The sequence below is a fragment of the Triturus cristatus genome, chromosome 12 (genome assembly GCF_964204655.1).
Source record: "Triturus cristatus chromosome 12, aTriCri1.1, whole genome shotgun sequence".
Classification (NCBI taxonomy): domain Eukaryota; kingdom Metazoa; phylum Chordata; class Amphibia; order Caudata; family Salamandridae; genus Triturus; species Triturus cristatus.
The window spans coordinates 739,199,061-739,222,314 of NC_140595.1; the positions used below are offsets into that span (position 1 = coordinate 739,199,061).

At 43.3% G+C, this 23,254-nt stretch overlaps 1 protein-coding gene across 6 annotated transcripts in view; it reads left to right on the top strand.

Annotated features, from left to right (window-relative positions):
- The window catches only part of TAF6 (TATA-box binding protein associated factor 6), a 122,217-nt gene that overhangs the window by 52,032 nt on the left and 46,931 nt on the right, over nt 1-23,254 (top strand). For all 6 annotated transcript variants that reach the window (XM_085638622.1, XM_085638625.1, XM_085638621.1 and 3 more), the window contains exons 4-6: nt 20,902-21,055; nt 21,441-21,497; nt 21,800-21,919. In XM_085638622.1, the coding sequence (XP_085494748.1) occupies nt 20,902-21,055; nt 21,441-21,497; nt 21,800-21,919 (331 nt within the window). The remainder of the gene's footprint in view (nt 1-20,901; nt 21,056-21,440; nt 21,498-21,799; nt 21,920-23,254) is intronic.

Consider the following 23,254-nt stretch of genomic DNA (forward strand, 5'->3'; position numbering starts at 1 on the left):
GTTCCCTCGCAAATGCGCACTTTATAGTTGCACGTTGTAAAATCAGTATTTGTGATCGAAAGGCGCCAGTACCACATGGAATATCGGGGTTCCAAGGCTCCAAAGCTTTTATTTATGAACCCCCGCGGGGTCCGCAGGTTCGCGAGTAATGACTCGCGCGTCGTCTCACACAAACCGCTCGGCGCTGAATCCGGCCCATCATAGACGGTTCCATTATTGAGGGACGGACTCCGCAGTGGGGACCCAGGACACGTGCTGGTGTTTACCACACCATGTTGAAATTCTCGCAAAAAGTGGGCAATAAACGGGGTACAGGGCGCGAGTTTTGTGCCCAGAGGCAGCAGACAAACTCCTACCCGAACTCAATCAAAATAAAATACGTGAAACTCGTGTAAATGACATTCGGCAGTTCAGCGCCTGCTCTCGAGGCTTAGGTGTTGTAAAACACGAAATACGAATTATAAATATAGTATTATAGGTGGTGTAACAGTCGAGCCGAAAAGCAGTTCCGTTCTTGGCGTTCGCACGAGCACTAAAATAATTTTGCCTTCATAACAGAACTTCTCAGAAAGCGATTTTTCAAAACCGGGGCCTGCGCTAGCAATGCGAAGGTTACAGCGCCGAATGGTCGCTGCTGCACTCCGTTGTTAAGATAGCGCTATGGCCTTGTTGCATATGGTCCTTTAGAGCGATCTAAATATGTCGTGGACCCGGCCGGCAGCCCGTGTCTGAGGATAGCGCTGTTTCGAGCGCTGAAGCGCTTTTCAAGCAGTCGTGGATGTGCTGTTCCTGAGTAGGAGAAGTTCAGATGCCAAAGGGTGACCGTGTGCTTATGAATCCATAGCAACATAGCATCAAATCATCTCACAGCGCCTTTCTTAAGCGCTGTATGAAACTGTTTTTCCTGCGTCACTTCGCGCTGCTCTTGTACTTACACAATACTTGAAGAGCAGATGAAGTGTTTGTGTGTTGTTTATTTAAACAAGCACCACTTGGAAAACGGGTGGTGGGGATGTTTGTAGGAAGAGAGCAGTTTAGCGCCCACCAGCCCACAGATATTGTTTTTAGGCGATATTGGATACATTGATATGCTGGTTAATTTCTGATAGCGGCTCAGTCGATGTCCGGGGCTCAGGGGCCGTCGTTTGGTGTGTTTATTTTAACCCCCCTCCTCCACCACCCCCCCCCTCCCCCCCACACACACACACACACACTCTGCTCCTCCCGGCTCTACCTGTAAAGTCGCTCTGAGAGAGCAGGGGTGGGGGCGGGGGGAGGTGGGGGCTGCAGGGCTGTGTCATCCATCCATCCTCCTGAGGGAATCTGTCCCGAAGACAGGCTGAATGCAATCTCCCTCCAGAGCCTGCGACAAAGAAACCGACGAAAGTGAAAACCTTCCTTCAGACGATTCAACCCCCCCCCCCACCCCCCGCTGTCCACGGATTCTAAGGGGGAGGGGGCACCCCAACCATAACCCCTTGCAGCACCCCCACCAGCTCTGCTCGTCCCTCGACACTCACACGTGTTGTAACCTGCAGACTGCACAAGGCACGGATCTCTATCCCCGCTGCTCACAGTTCTCTAATCGGAGCCCCAACCCCCCCCCCCCCCCCCCAATCATTACATCATTACATGTCTTCACAAAAAGGCAGAGGAGGAAAATGCAATCTAAGGATTCGAAGGATGTCAAAACGTAATTAAAAAAACGGTCTCGTGTCCGGAGACCTTCCCATTCACATACGGGGAGCCTGGCTTATTTATAAACCGGGGAGAGGGGGGGGGGGGCAGAGTGTGCATGTACTGAGCGCCCAAGGGGCACATATGTAGCAGTGCCCTCTCATCTACATGGCACAGTGTGTGTCAATGCACGGAGAGAGGCATTGGATGCAGCCAGACACCAGCCCCCCCACCCCCCCCCCCCCTCCCCCATGGAGAGAGAACACAGCACACAGGCAGACTTGTGAGGGGCACACAGTGTGCATGGAAGAGCAGTGCACACTGGCAGGACTGTGAGGGGCACACTGTGTGCATGAGGAGGGAACACAGCACGCAGGCAGGTCCGTGAGGGGCACACCGTGAGTGCATGAGGAGGGAGCACAGCATTCAGGCAGGACTGTGAGGGACACACCAGCACACAGGCAGGACTGTGATGGGCACACATTGTGTGCATGGAGAAAACACAGCGCACACAGGTCTGTGAGGGGTGTACATTGTGTATTAAAAAATGCGTCCGACGCCGGGACTCCACCGCCTTTCTCCGAGGCAAAGCAGAAATGCCTCGGAGAAATGCAGCGTCGTTTTCGGATTCGGGGGCGTGTTTTGCTGTTATCTCCTCCAGCCATTGGCTGGAGGAGATAATTAGACTTTCTGCAAAAAACACGCCCCCGATCCGAAAAGGACGGGGCCTGATCGGAGTGACGGGACCTCTTCTCCAATGGCTGGCCAGCATTGAAGAGGCCAGCCAATGGAGAACAGGGGAGAAGATGGGCGGGTTCAAGCCCCTCTTCTCCAAGTCATTAAATCTCCGACTTCCGGTTCTGCCTTCGGCAGACCGGCGGTCCTCGACCTAATAAAAACGGCTGTGCAATTTGATTCCCAACTGACTTTGACTAATCAAATTAACACTGTTGTTAGTTCATGCTTCTACCAACTGTGTTTACTTTGAAACTTATTCAGCAGTCCAGGTTATAAATGCGTTGCTCTCTGCTTGCATGGATTGTACTGCTCTGTGTTTTGACCTGCCTACGGTTGCAATACAAAAAATACAACTGATACAGAACTCAGCAGCTATGGTGATTCTAGGCCTCGTAAAGAACGATCATATTACTCCAGCTTTAATAACAAACACTGGTTATTGTCAAAGAACGAACTGATTTTTAAATCATTAATCCTGGTACACAAAGCACTTTGTGAGCAGAGAACCACTCTTTCTGGGGTTTTCCAGTGGTATTCTTCCTCTCGTTCTCCAAGTCAGTCCGTGGGAGACCATGTTTGGCGTCTGCAGCTTTGAAGTGGAACTCTTCCTACCAAAATTTGGCTGGAAATTCAAAAAAGCTATAAAAATATGGCTGTTTTTCTCCAGTACAATTTTCCTTTCAGAATATTTGATCATTTGTATAGCCTTTTTTAGGTCTCGCCTGCGAACGCAGCGCGAAGCGCTGCTGTAGCAAGCGAGATCTATTGTTGCTGACTTGCCTCGGAAGTGGGACAGGAGATGTGCACGCGCAGGCTTTTGGCGGATTTGAGTTGGTGTACGCGCCTACAGCCACGAGGCGTGCACATCTCCTGTCCCCCTTCCCTCGCAAGCCAGCATGCAGTTTCACTTTCGTCAACACGCACGTCCTAGGCAGCCTCATGCTATTTAATATTTTTTTAGGTCTCGCCGCCGCTGCCGACCCGGCTGCCTAACGCACGCACACACACCTCGTTGCTGACTTGCTCCACGGAGACGGCTTGTTGATCTTGGCACCGCGTGAATAACCTGGTGAGTTGATCACAAAGCAGTTGATCACAAAGCATAGTGCTGACCGTTACGTTTTTGAATGTTTGATCACCAGCCTTTGAAAACAGGGCGCAAGTTTAAAGAACTACTCTGTCTAACACGCAGTCAATACCATTTATATAACCCATGCAAAAGTTGCACACACGCGGCGGGGGTTATTCACAATTTGAGGCAAGCTGCGAGTAGAAAGAATAGACGGCGTGCGAGTTACTTGTTTGGAGGGCCAGCGCGTCACAACGTGGGAGGCCTACAACGTCTTTAAATTGGAGTTCTTTTCCAACTACTTGGAGCTGTGTGGTAGGTTTCAGATATAGCACCCTGGGTATTTTGGCAGAATATTGTCTAGGGGCTGCAGACAGAACCCATCGGCTGTCTCCGACTCTCTGGGATGCTGCTCCTCCCAGCCCTCGCCTCTACGCTGCTGCATTACCTTTGAACATCAACTGATGTGCCGTTTCTGCACGATTTTACCCCCGGGGTCGTCCGTGAAGGGCGATGTTCTTGAGTGATCGGCACACTAGGGCTTGTGCACCACAGATGAGCTACGCTGGCGTTTCTCGTGATGTACTCAGTGTCACAGCTTCGTCCCGGTGCGTCAATCCTGTGCCTTCCAGGCCGCTCACGCCCCCTCGAAAACCTCCGCATTGGGGCACTGTCAGCCCACAGACGCTCCAGTATGCCCCGATACAGATCACAATCGGGCAAGTCTCAGTAGGTCTGCTCCGATAATTACGTCCGTCCGGCGCTCTCCGCTACTTTATTTTCCGTAGCGCCCCCTCCTGCACTTTGTAGGCTGTGTTGTCAGGACTGTACCTTGCGTAGTCGGGCCGAACTTTTGCCCGATTCACTCAGTTTCTCGATCGGGTCACTCCAGACAGGCTCCAGTACAATTTCCGAAGGTCACAGAGGTATTCTCTATGGATAAATATGGGAATTTTGGCTTCAACGTGCGTGTTTGGTCGGAGCTGCTCTACTACGCAGGTCATCTTACTCAGCGGTTGGCCACACCCCCTCTCATGCAGTCTTAATTAAAAGACAGAGATTGGTTTTGGAAGGAAAGCATTAGACTGGCTAAAGTATTTTCTGAGTGATCGCACCAGCACGGTGCAGTGAGAGTCCTTTGTCTCACCAACCATAGTCTTGGATTAGGGAGTGCCACAGGGATCTGTATTAGGTCCCACTCTTTTTAATATTTATGTGGCAACACTAGCACGAGTGATAAAATCCTATGGGTTTGAGGTCATCTCCTATGCAGATGACACTCGGCTTGTCATCACTATGGGACCTAATCCAGAATCCACCAAGGAGCGGTTCTGAGACTGTATGAATGACATTGCCACATGGATGCAGCAAAACTGTCTGCAGCTTAACACAAGCAAGACCGAGATCGTTCTATGTGGTAAAGCCCACTCGGTATGGTCGGATGACTGGTGGCCGAATAGCCTGGGTGTAGTCCCAACTCCGAAGGTTGTGGGCAGAAACCTGGGCATCATGGTGGGTGAGGATCTATCCATCAAAGAACATATTAACGACATCACTGGCGCTTGCTTTGGATAAAGCGCATGCTCAGAAAACTATCTGCGTGGCTACCACTTCAGTCAAGAGAATCCTTAGTCCAAGCTTTGATAATTAGTTGCCTCGACTATGGAAATTCGCTAATAGCTTCTATGAAACAAGCATTTGCAATGCATTAGGTCTCGCATTTACCCGAGTTTGAGCTATTGACATTGCAAATAACAATGCCTATTGGCATTGTCATTTACAATGCCAATAGCTTTAACTCGTGTAACTGCGAGACCTATTGCATTGCAAATGCTTGTTATCTTTTGGTAGGCAGGATAATAGTCACTTTTCTCCTGTTTCTGGCTTTATGATGACCTCCTCTTTTAGAAGGGTTTGTATAGGGCCTAGGTGCCATCTGGATAAGTCAGGGTTTAATAAAACCAAAACATAACTTCAAGTTAATACTGATAAAAGTATCTGTGCTTTATATTCCCAGAGCATTCCACTCCTTTAGGTGGTGTTGACATTTTGAACCAGGAGTGCCAGAATCACATCTGGATATAAGAAGCACCTGTCAGTGTATACCATCATTTGATAAGAAACCATTTGGGTGGCTTGATTGTTACTGCAAGTATCAAAGTGGGGGAGTGATTCGGATTAGGAGAACAGAGGCTGGAATCAATTGAATAATAACCAAACTGGAAATACCTCTCAAACTATAAATGAAGCGTTACTTATGCCACAGTCGTCCTTTTTTATTAACTCTGGGCTTCATTCATTTAAATTCTTTTTTAGATTGTTTTAAGCAAAGGTTCTTTTCACATATTACAATAAAACCTACACCTCAAGTGATTTCCTCAAAATTTCAAACAAAGATGTGTCAAAGAAACAATATTTACATAACAAACAAACATTTTGTCACTAACCAGACATTGTCTACACACAGAGACGACATCAAACAGTGCCGTACATGTAATTTACATTTTTCAAAAATATAATATTTTCATTTGAACTAATTGTCCTACTAATCTTATGTTTAGGATCGGGATCTTTTTGTTTGTGTCCTCAATATATTCTATTTTAGGGGTCCTAACGAGGTCAGAGTCTTATTTTGAAACTCTATTCCAGAGCTTGTTCAATCAAGCTCGGAAGAACTGTTATTTAGTGTGTTATTTTCCTTGGTTGCTCTTGGCCTCATACAGAAAAGAGCCAACTCGTTTCGACCTTCCTTGGGGGACCAAGACGATGTATTTACTGGAAGGTCTTCATCAGGGCAGGACAGTATTCAATGATACTTTGAGTCTAATATCTCATATGTGACACTTGATTATTGTTTTTGATGAGCTCCTTACGTACCGGGTATGCTTTTTCTTGGTATGCCAGAATGTAGTTATTTATGATCATCCAGGCTCGTCAGTTCTGTCTTTTCTTTAAATAACTTGATGCCTTCAATACTTAGGCGTTCTGGGATTGACAGGAAGAATAAAGGAGGCTCTTAGTATCTGGGCTTAATATTTATATACAGTTTCAGGCATGCAATGTCGCCTGAATCTTTAGAATTTCCGAAGGGTGCTTTCCCTCAAAATTCTTTTGGGGGTGAAGGGGTGCTCCGTGTACCTAGTTGGCGCCAAGCATTGGTATAAGCTCACCTCGTAGTCATTCAATCCCATGTAGTGCAACCGGTATTAAGGACATCCGGGTGCCTATTCCCTTCCCCGTGAAGCAGTGAGTCCTAGGTGGTGCATTAGCCATTTGCATCGGTTACATCAGTGATGTATTAGCAAGCAAGCGTAATTTGACAACGGATAAGGTTTATGTCGGGAAACCAGGCAGCGCGTCTCACATAACTCGATTTACCTTCATGAAGGATGCTTATAGCGGTCCCTGGGTGCTCCCGTGTGGACTCCTCGTGTTGCCGCTCCTTGTTTCTCCAGGCGTTTGTTTATTATCCGCCAGCGGGCATTGTGTTTAAATGTGGAGACGTTCTTCCTCACTCCTACGAGCGTCTGACGTCATCTTGCGAGTGTCCTTTACAGGCCATATTGCCTGACTTAGCCTGACCTCCTGTTTAGGCATCATCATGGCAATGGGTGATTCAGTACTTGTGATCCAGCGTCTTAATCTGACACAATGTTTTTGTGTTTGCTAATTGGAGGGCGCCTGTATATCTTTTGATCTTCTTTCCGTGCTTGCATGTATCACAATTATCCACAGTAGACACGTTCACTACCTCAACCTTGCTTCCAGGGTTGGTAACGTCCTGGTACTATGTGATTCAACGATTACGATACGGATCATTGGTCTAAGATATTTAGCAATCTCACCCTAATGGAACTTTTGCAACATGCGATCTTTTTGCGTTGCTTACATGCATCGCAATTGTCCTCAGTGTGATCTCATTCATTTAGTTTACGCCATTTTCGATCGTACCCAGGTACATTAATATTTCGGCTTCAAATCTGAATAGTAGTTTTTCAATGTTATTTCCAATTACGTGCTTTAGCACTGTCCATTTAATTTTGTTAGGGCCATGTCCTTTTTCAATACAGTGTGTTGCCATCGGTGCATTCAATACCGTGCATCTTATTCTGGAACGATGATGAGTTATCCTCTTTTTTTTTTTTTTTTTATTGGCTGGGTTGTCTTTCCAATGTAGGCTTTTTGGCATGGACACATTACTACGCAATGGATGACATTGTGTGTGTGTGTGTGTTGCAGTTAGTAAACTCTTCATGCTTCACATATTTATTGCCGTATGTGAATTAGGTACCCTCAATGGTACTGCTGCATGAAATACAGTTCCCACACCGCTTATGACCTTTGATTGGAGGTAGGGTCAACATTGTACAAAGAGACTGGACACTTTCCTTTGCTGCATTATTTGCACGAACTAGCTTGTCTATTATGCTTTTGTTTTTCTTCAAGGCAAAGATTGGTGTGTTTGTGAATATGTCTAGGCCCTTCACTGTATTCTAGTTTCTTTCTTACGATTTTTTTCACTTCGTTTGTAAGACCGGAGAATGTGGTGACGCAAACCAATGGCATATTGTTTGGCTTTACTTTTGGGATCAGCAGAGTGTCTCTAGGGGTGTACCATGCCCTCTTCATTGCGTGCTTCAGCAATTTTCTTGGATAATCTCTGTCTGCCAATTTATTTATGAGTTTGGCGTTGCTAAAATAGTCCTCCTTCTTGGTGCAGTTGCTCCTTAGTCTTAAAAACTGACTATATGGCAGATTCTCGAGCAGATTTAGTTGATGGAAACTTAAGAAATGCAAGAGCGTGTTCCTTTCGGTTTTCTATGTATACAGGGTGGTGTACAAAATCCCCCTCTAAGTGTTTCACCAAGAAATCGATGAAATTAATCTCTGTTTTGCTGAAATTTAGGGTGAACTAAATATCTGAATTCCTGTTAAGCCAGATTAAGAATTCTTCTAGATGTTCTGATGTTCCTCTCCAAAGCATGAACACATCATCAATGTAACCATGCCAAATTTGTATGTGTCCATTATAAGGGTTGTTGCTGTATATCCATTTGTTTTCAAATAGAGCCATGAACATCACAGCCATTTCTTGGGCGAAGGGACACCCCATCGCGGCCCCCTTGATTTGCAAAAAATTGGTTTTCGTTGAAGTTGAAAAAGTTATTTGTTTGCATATCTCAGCCAGATCTAATAGAAAAGACGTACGCACGTTGTGGGGCCGTCCTCTTTTGTCCAAGAAGAAATGGAGGGCTTCTAGTCCCTCTTCTTGGGAAATGTTAGTATATAAACTAACTATGTCCAACGTTACCAGTAACTCTTGTTCGGCCTCAAAGGGTCGACCTTCCAGCAGTGTAATAGCTTGCATAGTATCTCTTATGAAGCTGGCAGTTTCACTCGCCAAGGGTCTAAGAAATGTATCGACCTATTTTGCCGGTCTCTCGAGAATGGACTTGACCCCGGAAATTATTGGTCTTCCCGGTGGATTTTCCGAGTGTTTGTGGATCTTTGGGAGGACATACAGTATGGGTGTCCTGGGGTTGTCATTTATTAGGTATTGGGCTTCTTTTTTTGCTAGCCATCCTTCTTCCTCTCTGATAGATATTAAGTTAATTAATTTTGATTTAATCATTTTGGTCCAGTCCTCATCCGTTCTTCGGTAATGACATTCATTGAATAGTTGGCAGAAAATCTTGGCTTCGTATTTTTCACGTTGCAAGACAATAGCTCTGCCTTTATCCGCAGGATTTAATCTGATTTCATGGTTCTTCATCAGTTTATCCAGTGCCTGTTTTTCATTTTTTGATAAGTTCCACTTTGTGAAGGTCTTCTTTTTGTCTAATCGGTCTAGGTCCCTCATCTCATTCTTTTCGAACGTCAACAGTTCCATGGGCATATTTATCGCAGTTTGGGGGGGGGGGAGCGGGGAAAGTAGATTGATTTTTTTTTTTTTTTTTTAGCCCCGAGTTATTACGTGGCATTGGATTCGAACTATCTGAAAAGAACGCTTCAAAGTCTCATCTTTCGAAATAGTTGCGTGATTTCCAGCTTGGTTTGTCCTATGTCTGGCTTTATCGTTGGTATAAAGGACAGACTCTTTTGTAGTACTTTGATTTCCTCTGTTGATAAATTGTGTTTTGACAGATTGTATATTGGGCTCTTCTCATCCTCTACCAACGGTATACGTTCCTCCTCATATTTATTTCTCCCTGATTTTGATTGGGGGATGGGGTTGTACCATTGTTTGGCTTTTGTTCTGCCTCTGGGGCGGCCGTTGTCTCTGTCCAAAAAAGGTGCCGGTTGGTTGAACTGTCTTGTTTGGTTGCCTCTCGTATTGGTAGAGGGTTCTGTGTCACTCTAGCTGTCTGAATACGAGGATGCGTCTGAGAAGGTAGTAAACTGTCTCCTACGACACAAATTGACAAATTGACTCTGGAACCTCAGTCTAATAGATATATCCTGCGGGTCACAATAATGTTAAGAGACACAAATAGGTGAGTGATCAGTATCTGCCATAGCGATCGAAATGGCACCAGAACTAAATCAGCAAAGCCGCAACCATGTGCAGCTCTCCATTGCGGTCCATCCCTAAACTGAGACTAGTAAAAAAGGCCGAAGAGTTTACCATAGTGTGTGTTCTTACCTCTGTATGGAAAACATCTTATCGGTGTTGGCGAGAGGACACCTATCCACTGCTCTATTAAAGTCTAGGGTAAAAAATCCTTACAAATGCACATTTCCATTCACTTTGTGAGCAACTTCAATTTGCATAAGGTATCCCAAATCCTTGTTTTCTTCAACCACTCGGCTATCCCTACCCTGAAATATGTTATGCCTGTTGTTCTTGCATTATCACCAGTATCTTCGTAATCTTGAAAGCCACAGGTGCAGTTGTATTTTTTTGAACGTGGCAGATAAGTATGTCACTTCCCAATCGTTAAACACATGAAGAAAATGTTTGTTCATTGTCCACTGGTGTCTTCACCCTTGAATATTTTCTCCCCTTTGTGTTGCACGCAACTCAACACAAGTCGACCTCCTTTTATGTGTTTTTGAGGTTTTGTGAAACTGCCTAAATCATTGTTTAAAATACTCGTGTTTCCCTGAGCTGTCAAAACCTGCTGGTAAAAGGTTGACATCTTAGGTAGGGCAACTGGCTGTCATACGTTAGAGTTAGATAAAACAAGTAAGATCAAGATTGGGCATTAAAGCATTTACAGTTCAAATTGAAGTATACACTAGGTTCATTTGCAATATTATTTTTTTTAAGTGCAGAACAAAAACAAAAACCTTAGTTAGGACAGTGAGAAAGCAAGAATGTCCCCAAAATGGATTAGGCTCTGGTGAGAGGGCAAGCATTTGTCTACACATGCTGCACCCCCATTAATTGTAACTGTTTTATGTGGGAGGTTAGCCTATCCTACTGCTAAATCACTGTACCCAATCCCTGAAGCGGGGAAGGTTGACTGTTTTGTCCTACACTTTTTCCTCTGAGAAGGAAGTTTGTTCTTTTATTGTGCTTAATGTACCAGAACTATGTGTGGTTGGTTTTGGGAAGCTTACACTGCTGTTAGTGCTTCACCTTCCTTATGTCTGAGGAATGCATGCTCATCTGCTGACTGTTTTATCTCTCCTTTTCTATTTATTGTGTATTGAAAGCCTGCATTGCTGTCATCGCGTGCGTTTTATCCTGCTGCTGTATCTATTCTGCTAATTGAGGAGAATTGTGCAGTTTTGCTGCAATGGGTTATCTGGTTCCTGGCAGAGGTGCCTCAAATCTGTACGGTAGTCAAATGCCAGTGGCTCGTTAACGAGAATTAAGGGTTTGACTGTGCTGTGGAAGATGTGTAGTTGTTTCAGGTTAAGATATCTCCTGATCTTTTATATGACTCCGAAGTTATGTACACTCGGTGGCACGGGCTGGACCACAAGCCCCAGAACTCTTTGCTGCAAAGAGGCGAGGCCACACGGATTAGAACAGTGCGGGCTCAATTTAACATCACAGCCTCACCGCTTTACACACCAGGGCCAAGAAAGGGCCAATCTTCTCCTGACGTAGCCCAAAAGACGCTGGGCCACCCCTCTTTTATCTTTGTTATTTTAGGGTTTTAATCGCCCTGCCAATATGGGAAAGAGAAGAACAGTGAATAGTGCAGCGCCTGCAGCTAGTGTTCCAACCGTTGACTCCATCTTGGAGCGTGCAGTGGGGGTGTTAAAGAGATTGCATTGACTGAAAAAGGTTATCAATCACGGAGCTAAGCTGCCTGTTTGTGTCCAACAGAACAAAATGGACTGGATCCGTGCTTCTGCAGATGCTGGTTATCTGTTCAGCAGGAGAATCCGTGTTGCAGACGTGCAGAGTGCAACAATACTCTTTCACCCAATGAAACCTCAGTTAAAAAAGAAAATAGGAGGGATGTGAAAGAGGTGTTTAGCTACAAGTTCCAAGCGGGACACTGGGGACTGTGTGAATAACTCCAACCACTTTGACAAACTATGCACTAGATTTGAATCCATTTTAAAAGCACACATCAAGCCCCTTCCAAATCAGTTAGACATAATTTAATTCAGCCTGGCTATATGCATTTCACATAAGACTACAAAAACTTCACATGCTAAAGTCATAGCTGCTCCTCATGAAGTTAGGGGTAGCGTGTCTGGTATGCGCTCAGGTTATCTAAGGCGCATGCAGCTAATTTTTCACTCAGATTTATCTTCTCAGTTGTTGCCTGTTTCTTTAATTTCTTCTTTCTTTACCTATTCTACCTAATCCGCATGTTTGTTAATGCTACGTGTACCACTAGTAATGGTTGGGTTGCTCTTCTTTCAGCAGGATTCCCAGGAAAAGCAATGCTTGCAGGAGCGGGTTAGATTGAATTTGCTCCCTTCAGCTTGACCATACGTTTTAATCCTGGCTAATGTTCCCAAGCTCAGACTAGTCCTGGAGGAGACAACCCATACATTGATTCAACAAGGTTTTAACATTGGCTATGTTTAATAATCAAATGCTTATGGCCAGAAGTGTTGATTGGGTTTGTTTATCCCCTAAAGAATTGTCCGTGATTTGTATTGTTGTGAATTTTAAGGATCCTAAAATAGTACGTAGTCTTTTGGCCCGTCTCGATTTTCCCTCTCTGGCCACTCTCAAATATTCCCCCTCTCACTTGGATATGTCTATAAACCCCTCATACTGTATCTTCTCTTATCCCTGATCCGGCACTTCTACCCACTTTGAGGCTGTATTTATTACATCCTGTGTCCTACCATGTTGGGCTACCACTCACTAACAGGTGTGCTACTTTGCCTGGGTGTGACTGACTTTCTAATCAACCTGGGGCCAAGCCTTTGCATAGCAGTAGCGTTCAGAAAGTTAGCCCAGTGGAGGCTATTTCTGGGGACCGTAAATGTACTATTATTGAACCTGTGGATTTAGAAATTTCATCTGACAGTAAACATTCCTGTAATGAAATTGGGCAGGATATGGAAATACTAAGGAATATTACAGTCACTAAATCCAAGGGGTATCTCCGTTTTTAGTTTTTTGTCTTAGAATGTTGCAGGGATTCACAGTAAATTCGCTCAGAAAGACTGGATGTCCTCGATTGACAAGTACGATTTTGTTATTATGTAAGAAACTTGGGCTACTATCCCTCTTGTTTGTGTAATGGTTATTCCGGTCGTTCCATCCCAGCAACTCATTCCGCATGTGTGCTTCCAAAAGGGGGCTTATCCATTTGGGTTAAGCTCTGGGTTAAAACAAAAATATTTCATTGGGCTTTAAAATTACTGAGGTTCAAGTAATACCGTTGGTTGAATGGTTGGTTCTCACAGTTTTAATCTGTTTATTATGTATTTTTCTAATAATGACTTTTCCTATTCTATCAATAAGAATTTTTCATCCCTATTCAAGATATTTGACAAACTTATGACTAAGCATAATTCTTCACCCTCAGAATGTAATATTATGCTGTGTGGGATTTGTAATGCTAAACTAAATCCCCCAACCAACGAAATTGCCACTTTTCTATTTTATTCTGATACATGTTTGCTGTATGGCCGCTGAATTAGGTCAGTATATCCTGGTGCAAGATCTCGTAAATATTCATGAGTTTGATTTATGATATTTATCCTAGGATTCAGATGCTCCATGGAAAAGGTTGTAACCCATTGATTATTACAGTATTTGGTAAAGTGTGACATATTGGATGAAAATGTTGGAGGTCATAATCCCCTGGGAGCTTCATTTACTATACCCATGGGTTTTAGGAGAGGCCCGGTACAAGCTGTTGCATAACTGTTGCCCCAAGATAATGGGCTTAGGTTAGTTTGGCAACCAAACTAGACCAAAGAGAGACTCTACCTGTATCAATTCTAAGGGTGCTTTAAGTCACCTATTTCCATTAACCGCTCTTGCTAAGCCACCACAATCAATAACAGTATTCAAAGAAGCATAGTCATTGACTAATTTATTATTTTTTGACTTTTCTGTACATAAACATTAATACATTCATGAGGACAAATCGTGACTATACAGTTTCAGTGAAATTCATCGGATCCCATTGACAAACAGTTCATTCATCAGCATACAATCACTTTCATACCCACAGCATACTCACGCGAAATCACCAATACATACATCGCATATATACAAAAGCAGCATAATACGCACTGAGTCCCCTCTCACTGCGTGTTCGTGGACAAAAACAATTATTTCAAATAGGGGGATACCAGAATACACAAAGGGATACCAGAAAACACAATTTTTTTTCGGATTTTTAGCCAGAAGTTTGGTATCGTAACACAAAAATGTTTTATAAGTTGATTACATTCAAACAAAACACAATTCCCAAATCGAAAATCAAAATGCAGAATAAATGAACGGAGGGGACTGGTTCGGAGCGCCCACGCGCGTTTCGGTGGAACCCTTTATTCTTTTGGGGTATCACCTTCCTCAGGGCGCATGTAGGTAATTTTCAATTAAAGGCAATGGGACCTGGCAAGCAAAAATAAAAGTTACATAATATATTCATATTGCATTTTTTTTTTTTTTGTTTTTTTTGGTGAAGACTAATAGTAATCGAAAGATAAGATATGAGATACAGATTTTAATGATACATAAATTGCAGTGGAACACAATAGCACAGAGGGTTCAAAATATATATAATAGCATGAATAACGATCTAAAGGAGACAAATGCATGTGAAAAATAAAAAAAGAATAAATAAAATGTGAAAATATAAAAGAAAAACATGCACATAGGAATAAGGAAATTAATAATCGCGAAGAATCTTAAATGCAGACCTGTGGAACTCAGGTGGGAGAATGCTGATATAGCTGGAATTCTCCCAGTCTTAGAAACAATTGAAAGTGTTGAAAAAGGCAGACTGTGCCCTAAAGAATTATAAACAAAAAGATGATAACATAAGAGGTGCTTAATTTATGAAGAGTCAATCACGCCTAATAATCCAATGGAGTAAAGAAGCCTTACCAAAAATTGAAGGATGAGGTTCTACGGTTGGTGTTTAAATCCAATAGAAAAGAACCCCAAAGGGCATAGGGCAAAAAGCTTGGCCTATAGTATTTGCTGAGGTCGTCCTAGTAAAATCTGCAAAAAAAAATAATAATGGCTGGCTCAATCAATCAATCATGACCTTTGTATAGTGCGCTACTCACCCGGAAGGGTCTCAAGGCGCTGGGGGAGAGGGGTCCGTTACTGCTCGAAAAGCCAGGTCTTGAGTTGCTTCCTGAAGGAGAGGTGGTCCTGGGTTAGCCGAAGGTGGATGGGGAGGGAGTTCCATGACTTGGCTGCCAGGTAGGAGAAGGATCTTCCTCCGGCGGTGGCTCTGCGGATGGGTGGGACGGCGGCGAGGGCGTTCCACGCAAAGTATTCAAGGATCAAGCAAAGACAAGCGCTCAAGAACCGTATTTGTCTGCTCCATCTGTGGAGCAATCATAACTTTTACTGCTGGCTCCGATGAATTTAACTAATCCTATTCAAAAGATTATGAAATAACAGACATGCGTGAGCCAAGCTATCTAATCTTTCTAGGGAGCAGTTATAATGCTGTCCTGCATGTTCCAGGATCGAAATTCAACAGGGAAAGAGGGTCGCTGCCTCTGGGGAGGGAGCAATCGACCGTGCTAGATTAACAAACATAACTCACTCCACTTCCCAAGAATTAGAAAACATTCCCCTATTCCAAAACATGAAAAAAAAGCAGCATTTTGGAATAGTCCTAACTCGAGCATGTAAAATCTAACCAGCATGCAGGGTTGCTGTAGACAGAAAAGTAATAGCTCACCTCATTAATATCACACGATTAATGGGACTGATGCCCGGATACAGCTTGGACGATTTAGCGGAAATGGTGCTGCAGAAAAGACAGAAAATAAACCAGCAAAGATTTTCAAAACAATTACCCAGTGTGTTAGATAGAAATAACTCATTAGTTGTCAGTGTAAAATACCTCATACAAACAGCTTCAAGAGGCAGACTCACGCTCCATTCCGTGGGTGTTAAGCTAACAAACAGTTTAAAATAATTCCCTGTGGAGAATGAAAAACATGAAATAGCTCTTTAAACGGAGTCTGACTGCATTTTACTAATTGAGTTAACAGAAACAAAATGGACAGGGATGGACCACTGTCTCAAATGAAAAGAATTTACCTGAATGTGCAAATGAAAGTAACCCACGTCTGCCGAGAGGTAGAGCGTCCCGCTGATAACGTGAAACCGTCCAGATGGAAGGCTGGCTAATTGGGGCATTTAAATAGTCCAATGATTTATAAGCGTGGGTGTTAGCCACACCTCGCTGGGACGTAAGACTGCGTAGGTACACAGAATTCAAGTTCTGTAAAGTTTCTTAACCCTTTCCATGCTCATGACGGAACGGTTCCGTCATGAGCATCGGTTGAGCTGTGCTCATGACGGAACCGTTCCGTCATGGCCCCGCCATGCGCTCGAACCCTTCAGCACCGCGGAGGAATCCGCGCAGCGCTGAAGGGGTTAAAGGTGCAGGCTCTCCCACGTTAACATATGGATAAGGTGCATGCAGAATATCATTCTAATTCTCTCCATCCTTGGGCCAAAATCGGGCTAAAGCTCTGCTTCACTCACGCGTTGACAGGCTATTAATACAAGCCTAACAGACAAAGTAATAGAGTGCCCGGTTCAAAGGTAAATGGAGCAAACCGCAAGTGATGATGATAATCAAAAAAGCCAGAAGCACAGTCTGGTGTTAACAAAAATAAAAAAGAGAAAGAGAAGGGACCAAATTTAAAAATAAATACTGGGGGTCGGTCCACTTAGTCTGAGATTTGCAGAGATAAATAGAAGTGACCATGTTAAAACAAACACTGGTCTCGAATTAGCATAAATAAAGGGAAATACAAAAGGTCCTGGCTGGATAAAAACCTTCACTAGTCAAGGCATCTTAGAAAAGGGAAAGATGTTACGCTTAGTCTCAAAAAATTGCGTTTTCCCACGGCAGTAACTCGTTTAATCCCTTGCCCTTTGTTTCAAGAAAAAATATCCAGAAAACTTCACGTTTCCTGCGTACATTGGTACAGTCAAGGCCTTTCTGTGGACGAATTCTTTCCAAAATAGTCCAATGGAGATCCTGCTCCTTATGATTGGCTTCCATCCAGTGGCTAACCAGGGGTGCTGAAGCATTACATCTCCTGATATTGGACTTATGTTCTCCTAGCCTTATTCTGCATTCTCAAGCTGTTTCCCCTACATAGGTTAAATTGCAGGGGCACAGGATGGCATAGATACAATTGGACGTCCTGCAGTTCGTCATCTCTGTTAACTGTATGGTACGGTTGTTGATGGAGATTACATCACTCACAATAGCACTGGCGCATGCATGGCATGTACCACATTGATGATTTCCATTTATAGGGTAATCACCTGTGATAGATTTTTGAACCAATCCTTTATGTTCTGGCAGCTTGGCTTTTACCAGTAGATTTCTCAATTTTTTATTGCGACGAAATGCAAAGAGTGGTTTGGGAATCCGTGTTGTTTGGCTGTCTAGGTTGAGTAGGTGCCATTGTGAATTTATGATCTGCCGGATTTTGTTATCTATTGATGAATGTTTCGTGACACAGACTAACTTGTCTGTTTGTTCTGGTGGTTTGGTTTGGAACATGGCGTCGCGATTGTAGACCCTGCTCGTTTCAGGGCATCTCTGACCAGTTTATGAGGATACCCTCTCTGGATGAATTTCTCCTTCATCAGGTCAGCATTGTAGAGGTAATCCTTGATGGAAGTACAGTTTCTATGAAGTCGTAGAAACTGACTAAACGGAATTCCATCTTTTTGACTTCTTGGGTGGAAGCTACCAAAGTGGAGAAGAGTGTTCCTGGCTGTGGGTTTGGTGTATAGGGACACCATCAGTTTGAGGTCCTGATGTCCCACCCACACGTCCAGGAACTCCAACTTATGCGTACTGATGTGGGCAGTGAACCTTAGGTTAGTTTGGCACCTGCAAGAGCTTACTAAGCATTTGAATTGCCTAATTCTGATTTGTATATTTTCATGGCATGTTTATTGGATAATCATTTGGGAAGGAGCTTCTCTGGTTAGTGTTTTGTGATCTAGTGCATAGATCATACTTAAGCCTGTTTGTAGATCTACTTTTGCAGTCACTCACTGGTTTGATAGATTCTGCTCAAGGAATCTGCTGAGAGCTTTGGCTACTCTACCGTAGATGCACAGGCTTGGGCACTCTATAAAGAGGCTTTGCCTACAAGAAAGCCTAAATTCAAAGGGACAATTGGGACTGTCTGTCGCAGCATCTTCTAAGATCCCAAGCGTGTTTTGGAGAACAGTTAACGATCCGAGAGCACAGAGGACATCGCCCTCCATAAAGTGTAGCAATGTTACTGGAGACCATTGGGTGGCGCATTTTAGCAACATATACTGTTGAATTTCTGATTGTAGTGCCTCTGCTGACCTATCGTATAACAGTAATATTATTGAGAGGCTCCAAGTTTCCGTAGACTAATTGATAGTTGCTCTTAATCAGAGCTCCCCCGCCAAAGCTTCAAAGCTAATTGATATTTTTAAATGTAGGAAAGACTTATGGGTACCTTTGTGGAGAAGTGTGGCTCAATGGTTAGAGCGGCAGATCCTGATGCAGAGGTCTGGCCCGGGACCAGGGTTCAATTCCCGCCTCGGCGGCTCTTGGATTAAATTTCCCCGGACCTGATAATTCTCGCCTCGGTGCCTATTCTAATCATGGGTCTCACTGTGCAACTCTGGGAAATAGCTTGCTTAATCTCCACAACGGCCCCTCACAGCGCTAGGATGCCTGGCTTCACCTTGGGGGATGCCCAGGAGTGGACCTCTCACAGGAAAACCAGGAAGGGTTCCACAGCGGTATGAATACAGCGCTACGAGACCTCTGGGTAGAAGTGCGCTATACAAGTACAAATACATTTACATTTACATTTTGCTCACCACTGGTAAAATAATGGGGAGGGTTATTTTAACAGATTAAGAGATTGGTTACACGACAGTGCATTATCTCTTTGTCAATATGGGTTCAGAGAAAGGCTACGTACAATGGAACAGTGTTTAAATCTTCATTTGTTAGTAGGAAAATGTACCTTAGCTAGAAGGAGTCCATTGTACCTGGCTTTCATGGACTTGTCTTCATCTTTCTATAAGGTCAGTCATGCTAAGCTTATATTAGAATTTGGGATTTTAATTTACAATTGTTCATTTTTTGGCATAGCTGGATCAGTTTGTCTGCTAGGATCTGATTTGGACCAAACAGCGAACTTTCTGATCCTTTTATCTTGCATCGAGGCGTGAGGCAGGATTGTGTATCAACCCCTTTATTATTTATCCTATATATTAATAAACATAACGTTTTTTTTAGCACAGTAACTCAATGTCCCCTACGCCAATTCCGTTCTTATACCTGTACTTCTGTATGCTGATGATGCTGTGCTTCTTGCCCGTACTCCTAATGCCTTGCGTTGTGTGGTACATGCTTTTTCAGAATTTATGTCGGATTTAGACCTGTCAAACAATTTACCAAATCTCACACCATGGCATGTGGCCCTTAGCACTATTTGTTACACTCTGTCAATGGGAGTAGTTTAGAGTGTGTGCCCAGATTTCCTTATTTTGATCTTGTATTCAATTCTAATGGATCATTGGCATAAAATGTATGGTATGGGAACACTATGTATGCTCACTTTTGAATGTTTGTAAGACGGGGGGCAAGCCGATTTCTTCCCTTTCAGGAATATGCACCAAACCATGTGTAGCGGCGTAAGGGGGTTTGGAGATTGCTGGGCTTTGCAAGTTAAGGAGAATCGCTTTTGCCAATGTCGCCGTTCACGTACTCAAACAGCCCCTCATTACTTTTGCCACAACGAATTGGGTCTGCCTTATCTTGAGGATTTGATTATGATGGGGCATCTCTTGTCATGCCTTTCAGAACAGCCCTGGGGCCTCTTTTAGTCAAAATATAATTAGTGATTGTGTTCGGTGCGTCCTGGACTTGAATGTGTTAAGCAGATCTGGGACAATCTTCCTTATTTGACAACCCTACGAATATTTGTAAAAATGATGAGCATTCTGTGAAACGTTTATGTATGGACAGACGTTGTGCATTACGGAATAGTCTGGAATTGAGAAAACCCTTAGTTAAGAATTACATTGCCCTAAAAACGAACTTCTGTCTAGAGCCGTATTTGTCTTATGTGTGTAATAATTGGGAGAGAGCCTTGTTACTGACATTTAGAGCTGGCACTGTTGGTTCTATGTTGTTTTTCCCTCAAGGATAGTTTGGTGATTTGAAAGGCAAAGAATGTACTTGTGACAATACTTATAACCAATGTTTAAAGCATTTTATATTATGTAAATAAAAAAAAAAATAGAATTAAATTTTATATTACCTCTTTTTAGGATGCACAATTTTAAGCAATGCAGAGTTGAACTTCGTTTCCTGCCATTGTTACCCAGCCCTGATGCTTGTTTTAGAATGGGTAGTCATCTTAAATCGGCTGTATCATATTGCAAAAAAACCTCCATTTCTAGGTTGGGAGATATTTAACAGATTTAACACTCTAGCTGCTTTTTGTATTTTATATGATATGTAACTGTATGTATAATCTCTGTTATCTTTTATGAATGTCTAACTTTCAAATAAAGAATTGATTGATTGATTGACTCTTAAGCCATAAATTAATGTCTGATAGGAATGTTTGCATTCTGGTTTAAGTGTCTGCTAATGGGTTGCCTCTAGGGCTATATTTGTGTTAAGAGCAGAGAATATAAAATAGGACTGTGCTGAAAAATATTTATGTTTAATGTTGATTGAACATACTCGGATGAAATGTGAAATCAACCTCACAAGACCTTCATCTAGTGTTCACAGCCTCTGCTTGTCTTTTAGCCACTTTATGGGTTCACTGCAAATGAATTTATCCCCTTTCGATATGCGAGTGGTGGAGGGCGAGAGCTGTACTTCTACGATGAGAAGGAGGTGGATCTCGGCGACATCATCAACACCCCGCTGCCACGCGTACCGCTGGATGTGTGCTTAAAAGGTAAGCTGTCTTAAGGCCATTTTGTAATAAAAATAATTTGTCGTCATCCGGTATACTGCTGGACCAAACAGAAGCAGTTTTCTGGGGTGCTTATTTAAAATTTTGTGATGTCCTAGTCCCACCAGATGCATTTTACAGCCACACTGCTCACTGAATTCTTGTGTACCCTGATACAAGAGATATTCTAGGTAAGATTTGCATATAAATTCTTAATCCATCGCCCCTGGTGCAACGGTGTAATTGTTTTATAGCATCTCGGGCCTGAGCTCCTTAATATTTATTTAGTCTTATGTGAATTGCTGTATCGCCTCAAACTTGTGTACACTGTTGTTGGGCTGTGACTCAGCACTGATTCTGAATGGCTTTTTTTCCCTGTCCATTGCAGCTCACTGGCTGAGCATCGACGGGGTGCAGCCTGCTATTCCGGAGAACCCTCCTCCAGGTATAGTGACCCACTTTCTTTGCTTTGAGGTTGCAACTCCAACCATTTCCATTTCCTGCTTCTTCCTTATTTACTCCCTGTCTTGTATATTTCTCATGTATTTCCTCTTCATCCATTGCTACACTTTAAAACGTGGAATTCTTTGCAGATTTTCTCTCTGTGTTTTCCACTGAGTGACCTTCCTCTCCATTCAGTTTTTCTTAATTTGTGACCTATTTTAGATTCATTTATACCTGGGCGTGGGATGATCCCAGTCCATTTGTGAGTCTAAGCTTTTGTCCGTCATCTGTTACTTTCCTCAGCACCCAAAGAGCAGCAGAAAACCGAAGCCACTGAGCCATTGAAAGCAGTAAAGCCAGGGCAAGAAGAAGGCAGCCCGCTGAAGGGTAAAGGGCAGAACGCTATCACCCCAGATGGCAAAGGTAAGTGCATAGAAAGTGAATGCTTTAAAGCGTGTCCAGAAAAGTTGAACATACAATGCAATGCTGATGTGGTGATGACGTAATGAAAGGGTATGTTGCATAATCCCGGTCTTCCTATTCTCCATTTCCGCTATCATCTTATTATCATACTATCATACCTGTGACTCACCAGGTAGTATGACATCCTTGTGTGAGAAATCTGTAACGGTCACACTGCAGACTTTATCACTTCTATTGCATCCTAATCAGACCTAATTAAATCTCAATGCACCCAAAGGTCAAACTTGAACATAAGAGACAGATGTTATATCAGGATATTGAGTTAAGATATTTGGAACCCTCTAAGCTAGGCCATGTATCTAGCATGTTGATCAATAATATAAACTAGTTTTGCCAGTTACAATAAAACACTATCCCTTGTGCCCGAGAATGCTGGGCCAGTTTGATAAGGTGTGTGGGCAAGTACATTGTTTGGCAAAACTGCTATGATTTGGAAAAGCCACAGGGAATTTAAACTCCCCAGACATTTCCTCACAACCTAACTACGCAAACTCTGGGGATAGACATGGTGGAGTCTCCTTGTTCTACACGCTCGTACTTCATCAGTGCAAAAGTGATAATTTGTCACAGCAGTCCTGTCATCCCTCTGGAATTTGTGCACCGGGTTCAGCACTTTGCTCTTCGGAAGACATTCCTTACTAATCAAAAAGGAAATTTTGACCTGTTGGAAATGTTGGCTTATGAACAAAATGGATAGAAAAGCAATGTCAAAAACATTACTGAATAATGCTCGACATTCCTAAAAAAGTTGAGAGCAAATTTAACAAGTTATGTGGGAAAGTTAGAGCTTGCAGATCGGCAGGAAGCTCAAGCAAAACCAAGGGATGTCTCTCTTACAAATGGCTCTAGGCTTGTCCAACTTGAAGATCTTGCGTTGAATTTATTATTTTAAGAGGCAAGTGATGGATTTTGGTTGTGGCATCACCTTTGCTGGTGTTGGAGAATGCGTGAGAAAGAAGTTTTGAGCCCCATCAATTAATTCTGCCCTAGGCTACATAGATTCTTGGAGGGAGGCACAGAGCATATACAGTAATGGTGGTGCCCTACAGAACTACCCCCTTAAGTGGCACTACTAGAATTATGGTGTGTGAGGGCGGTTATGGCCTATCATTGCACTTTGCAAAAGTTGAATTGGCATTGGGTAGAAGGGCTAATGCTCTGAGTTGAAGCTAATCCATGACACTGGAATGCAGATTAGAGTATGAAAAGGTGCATTTAAAGCTAAGGTTGTCCTAATAAATTTAGGAGCATTTGTGGGAATGGAAAAGAACCGTG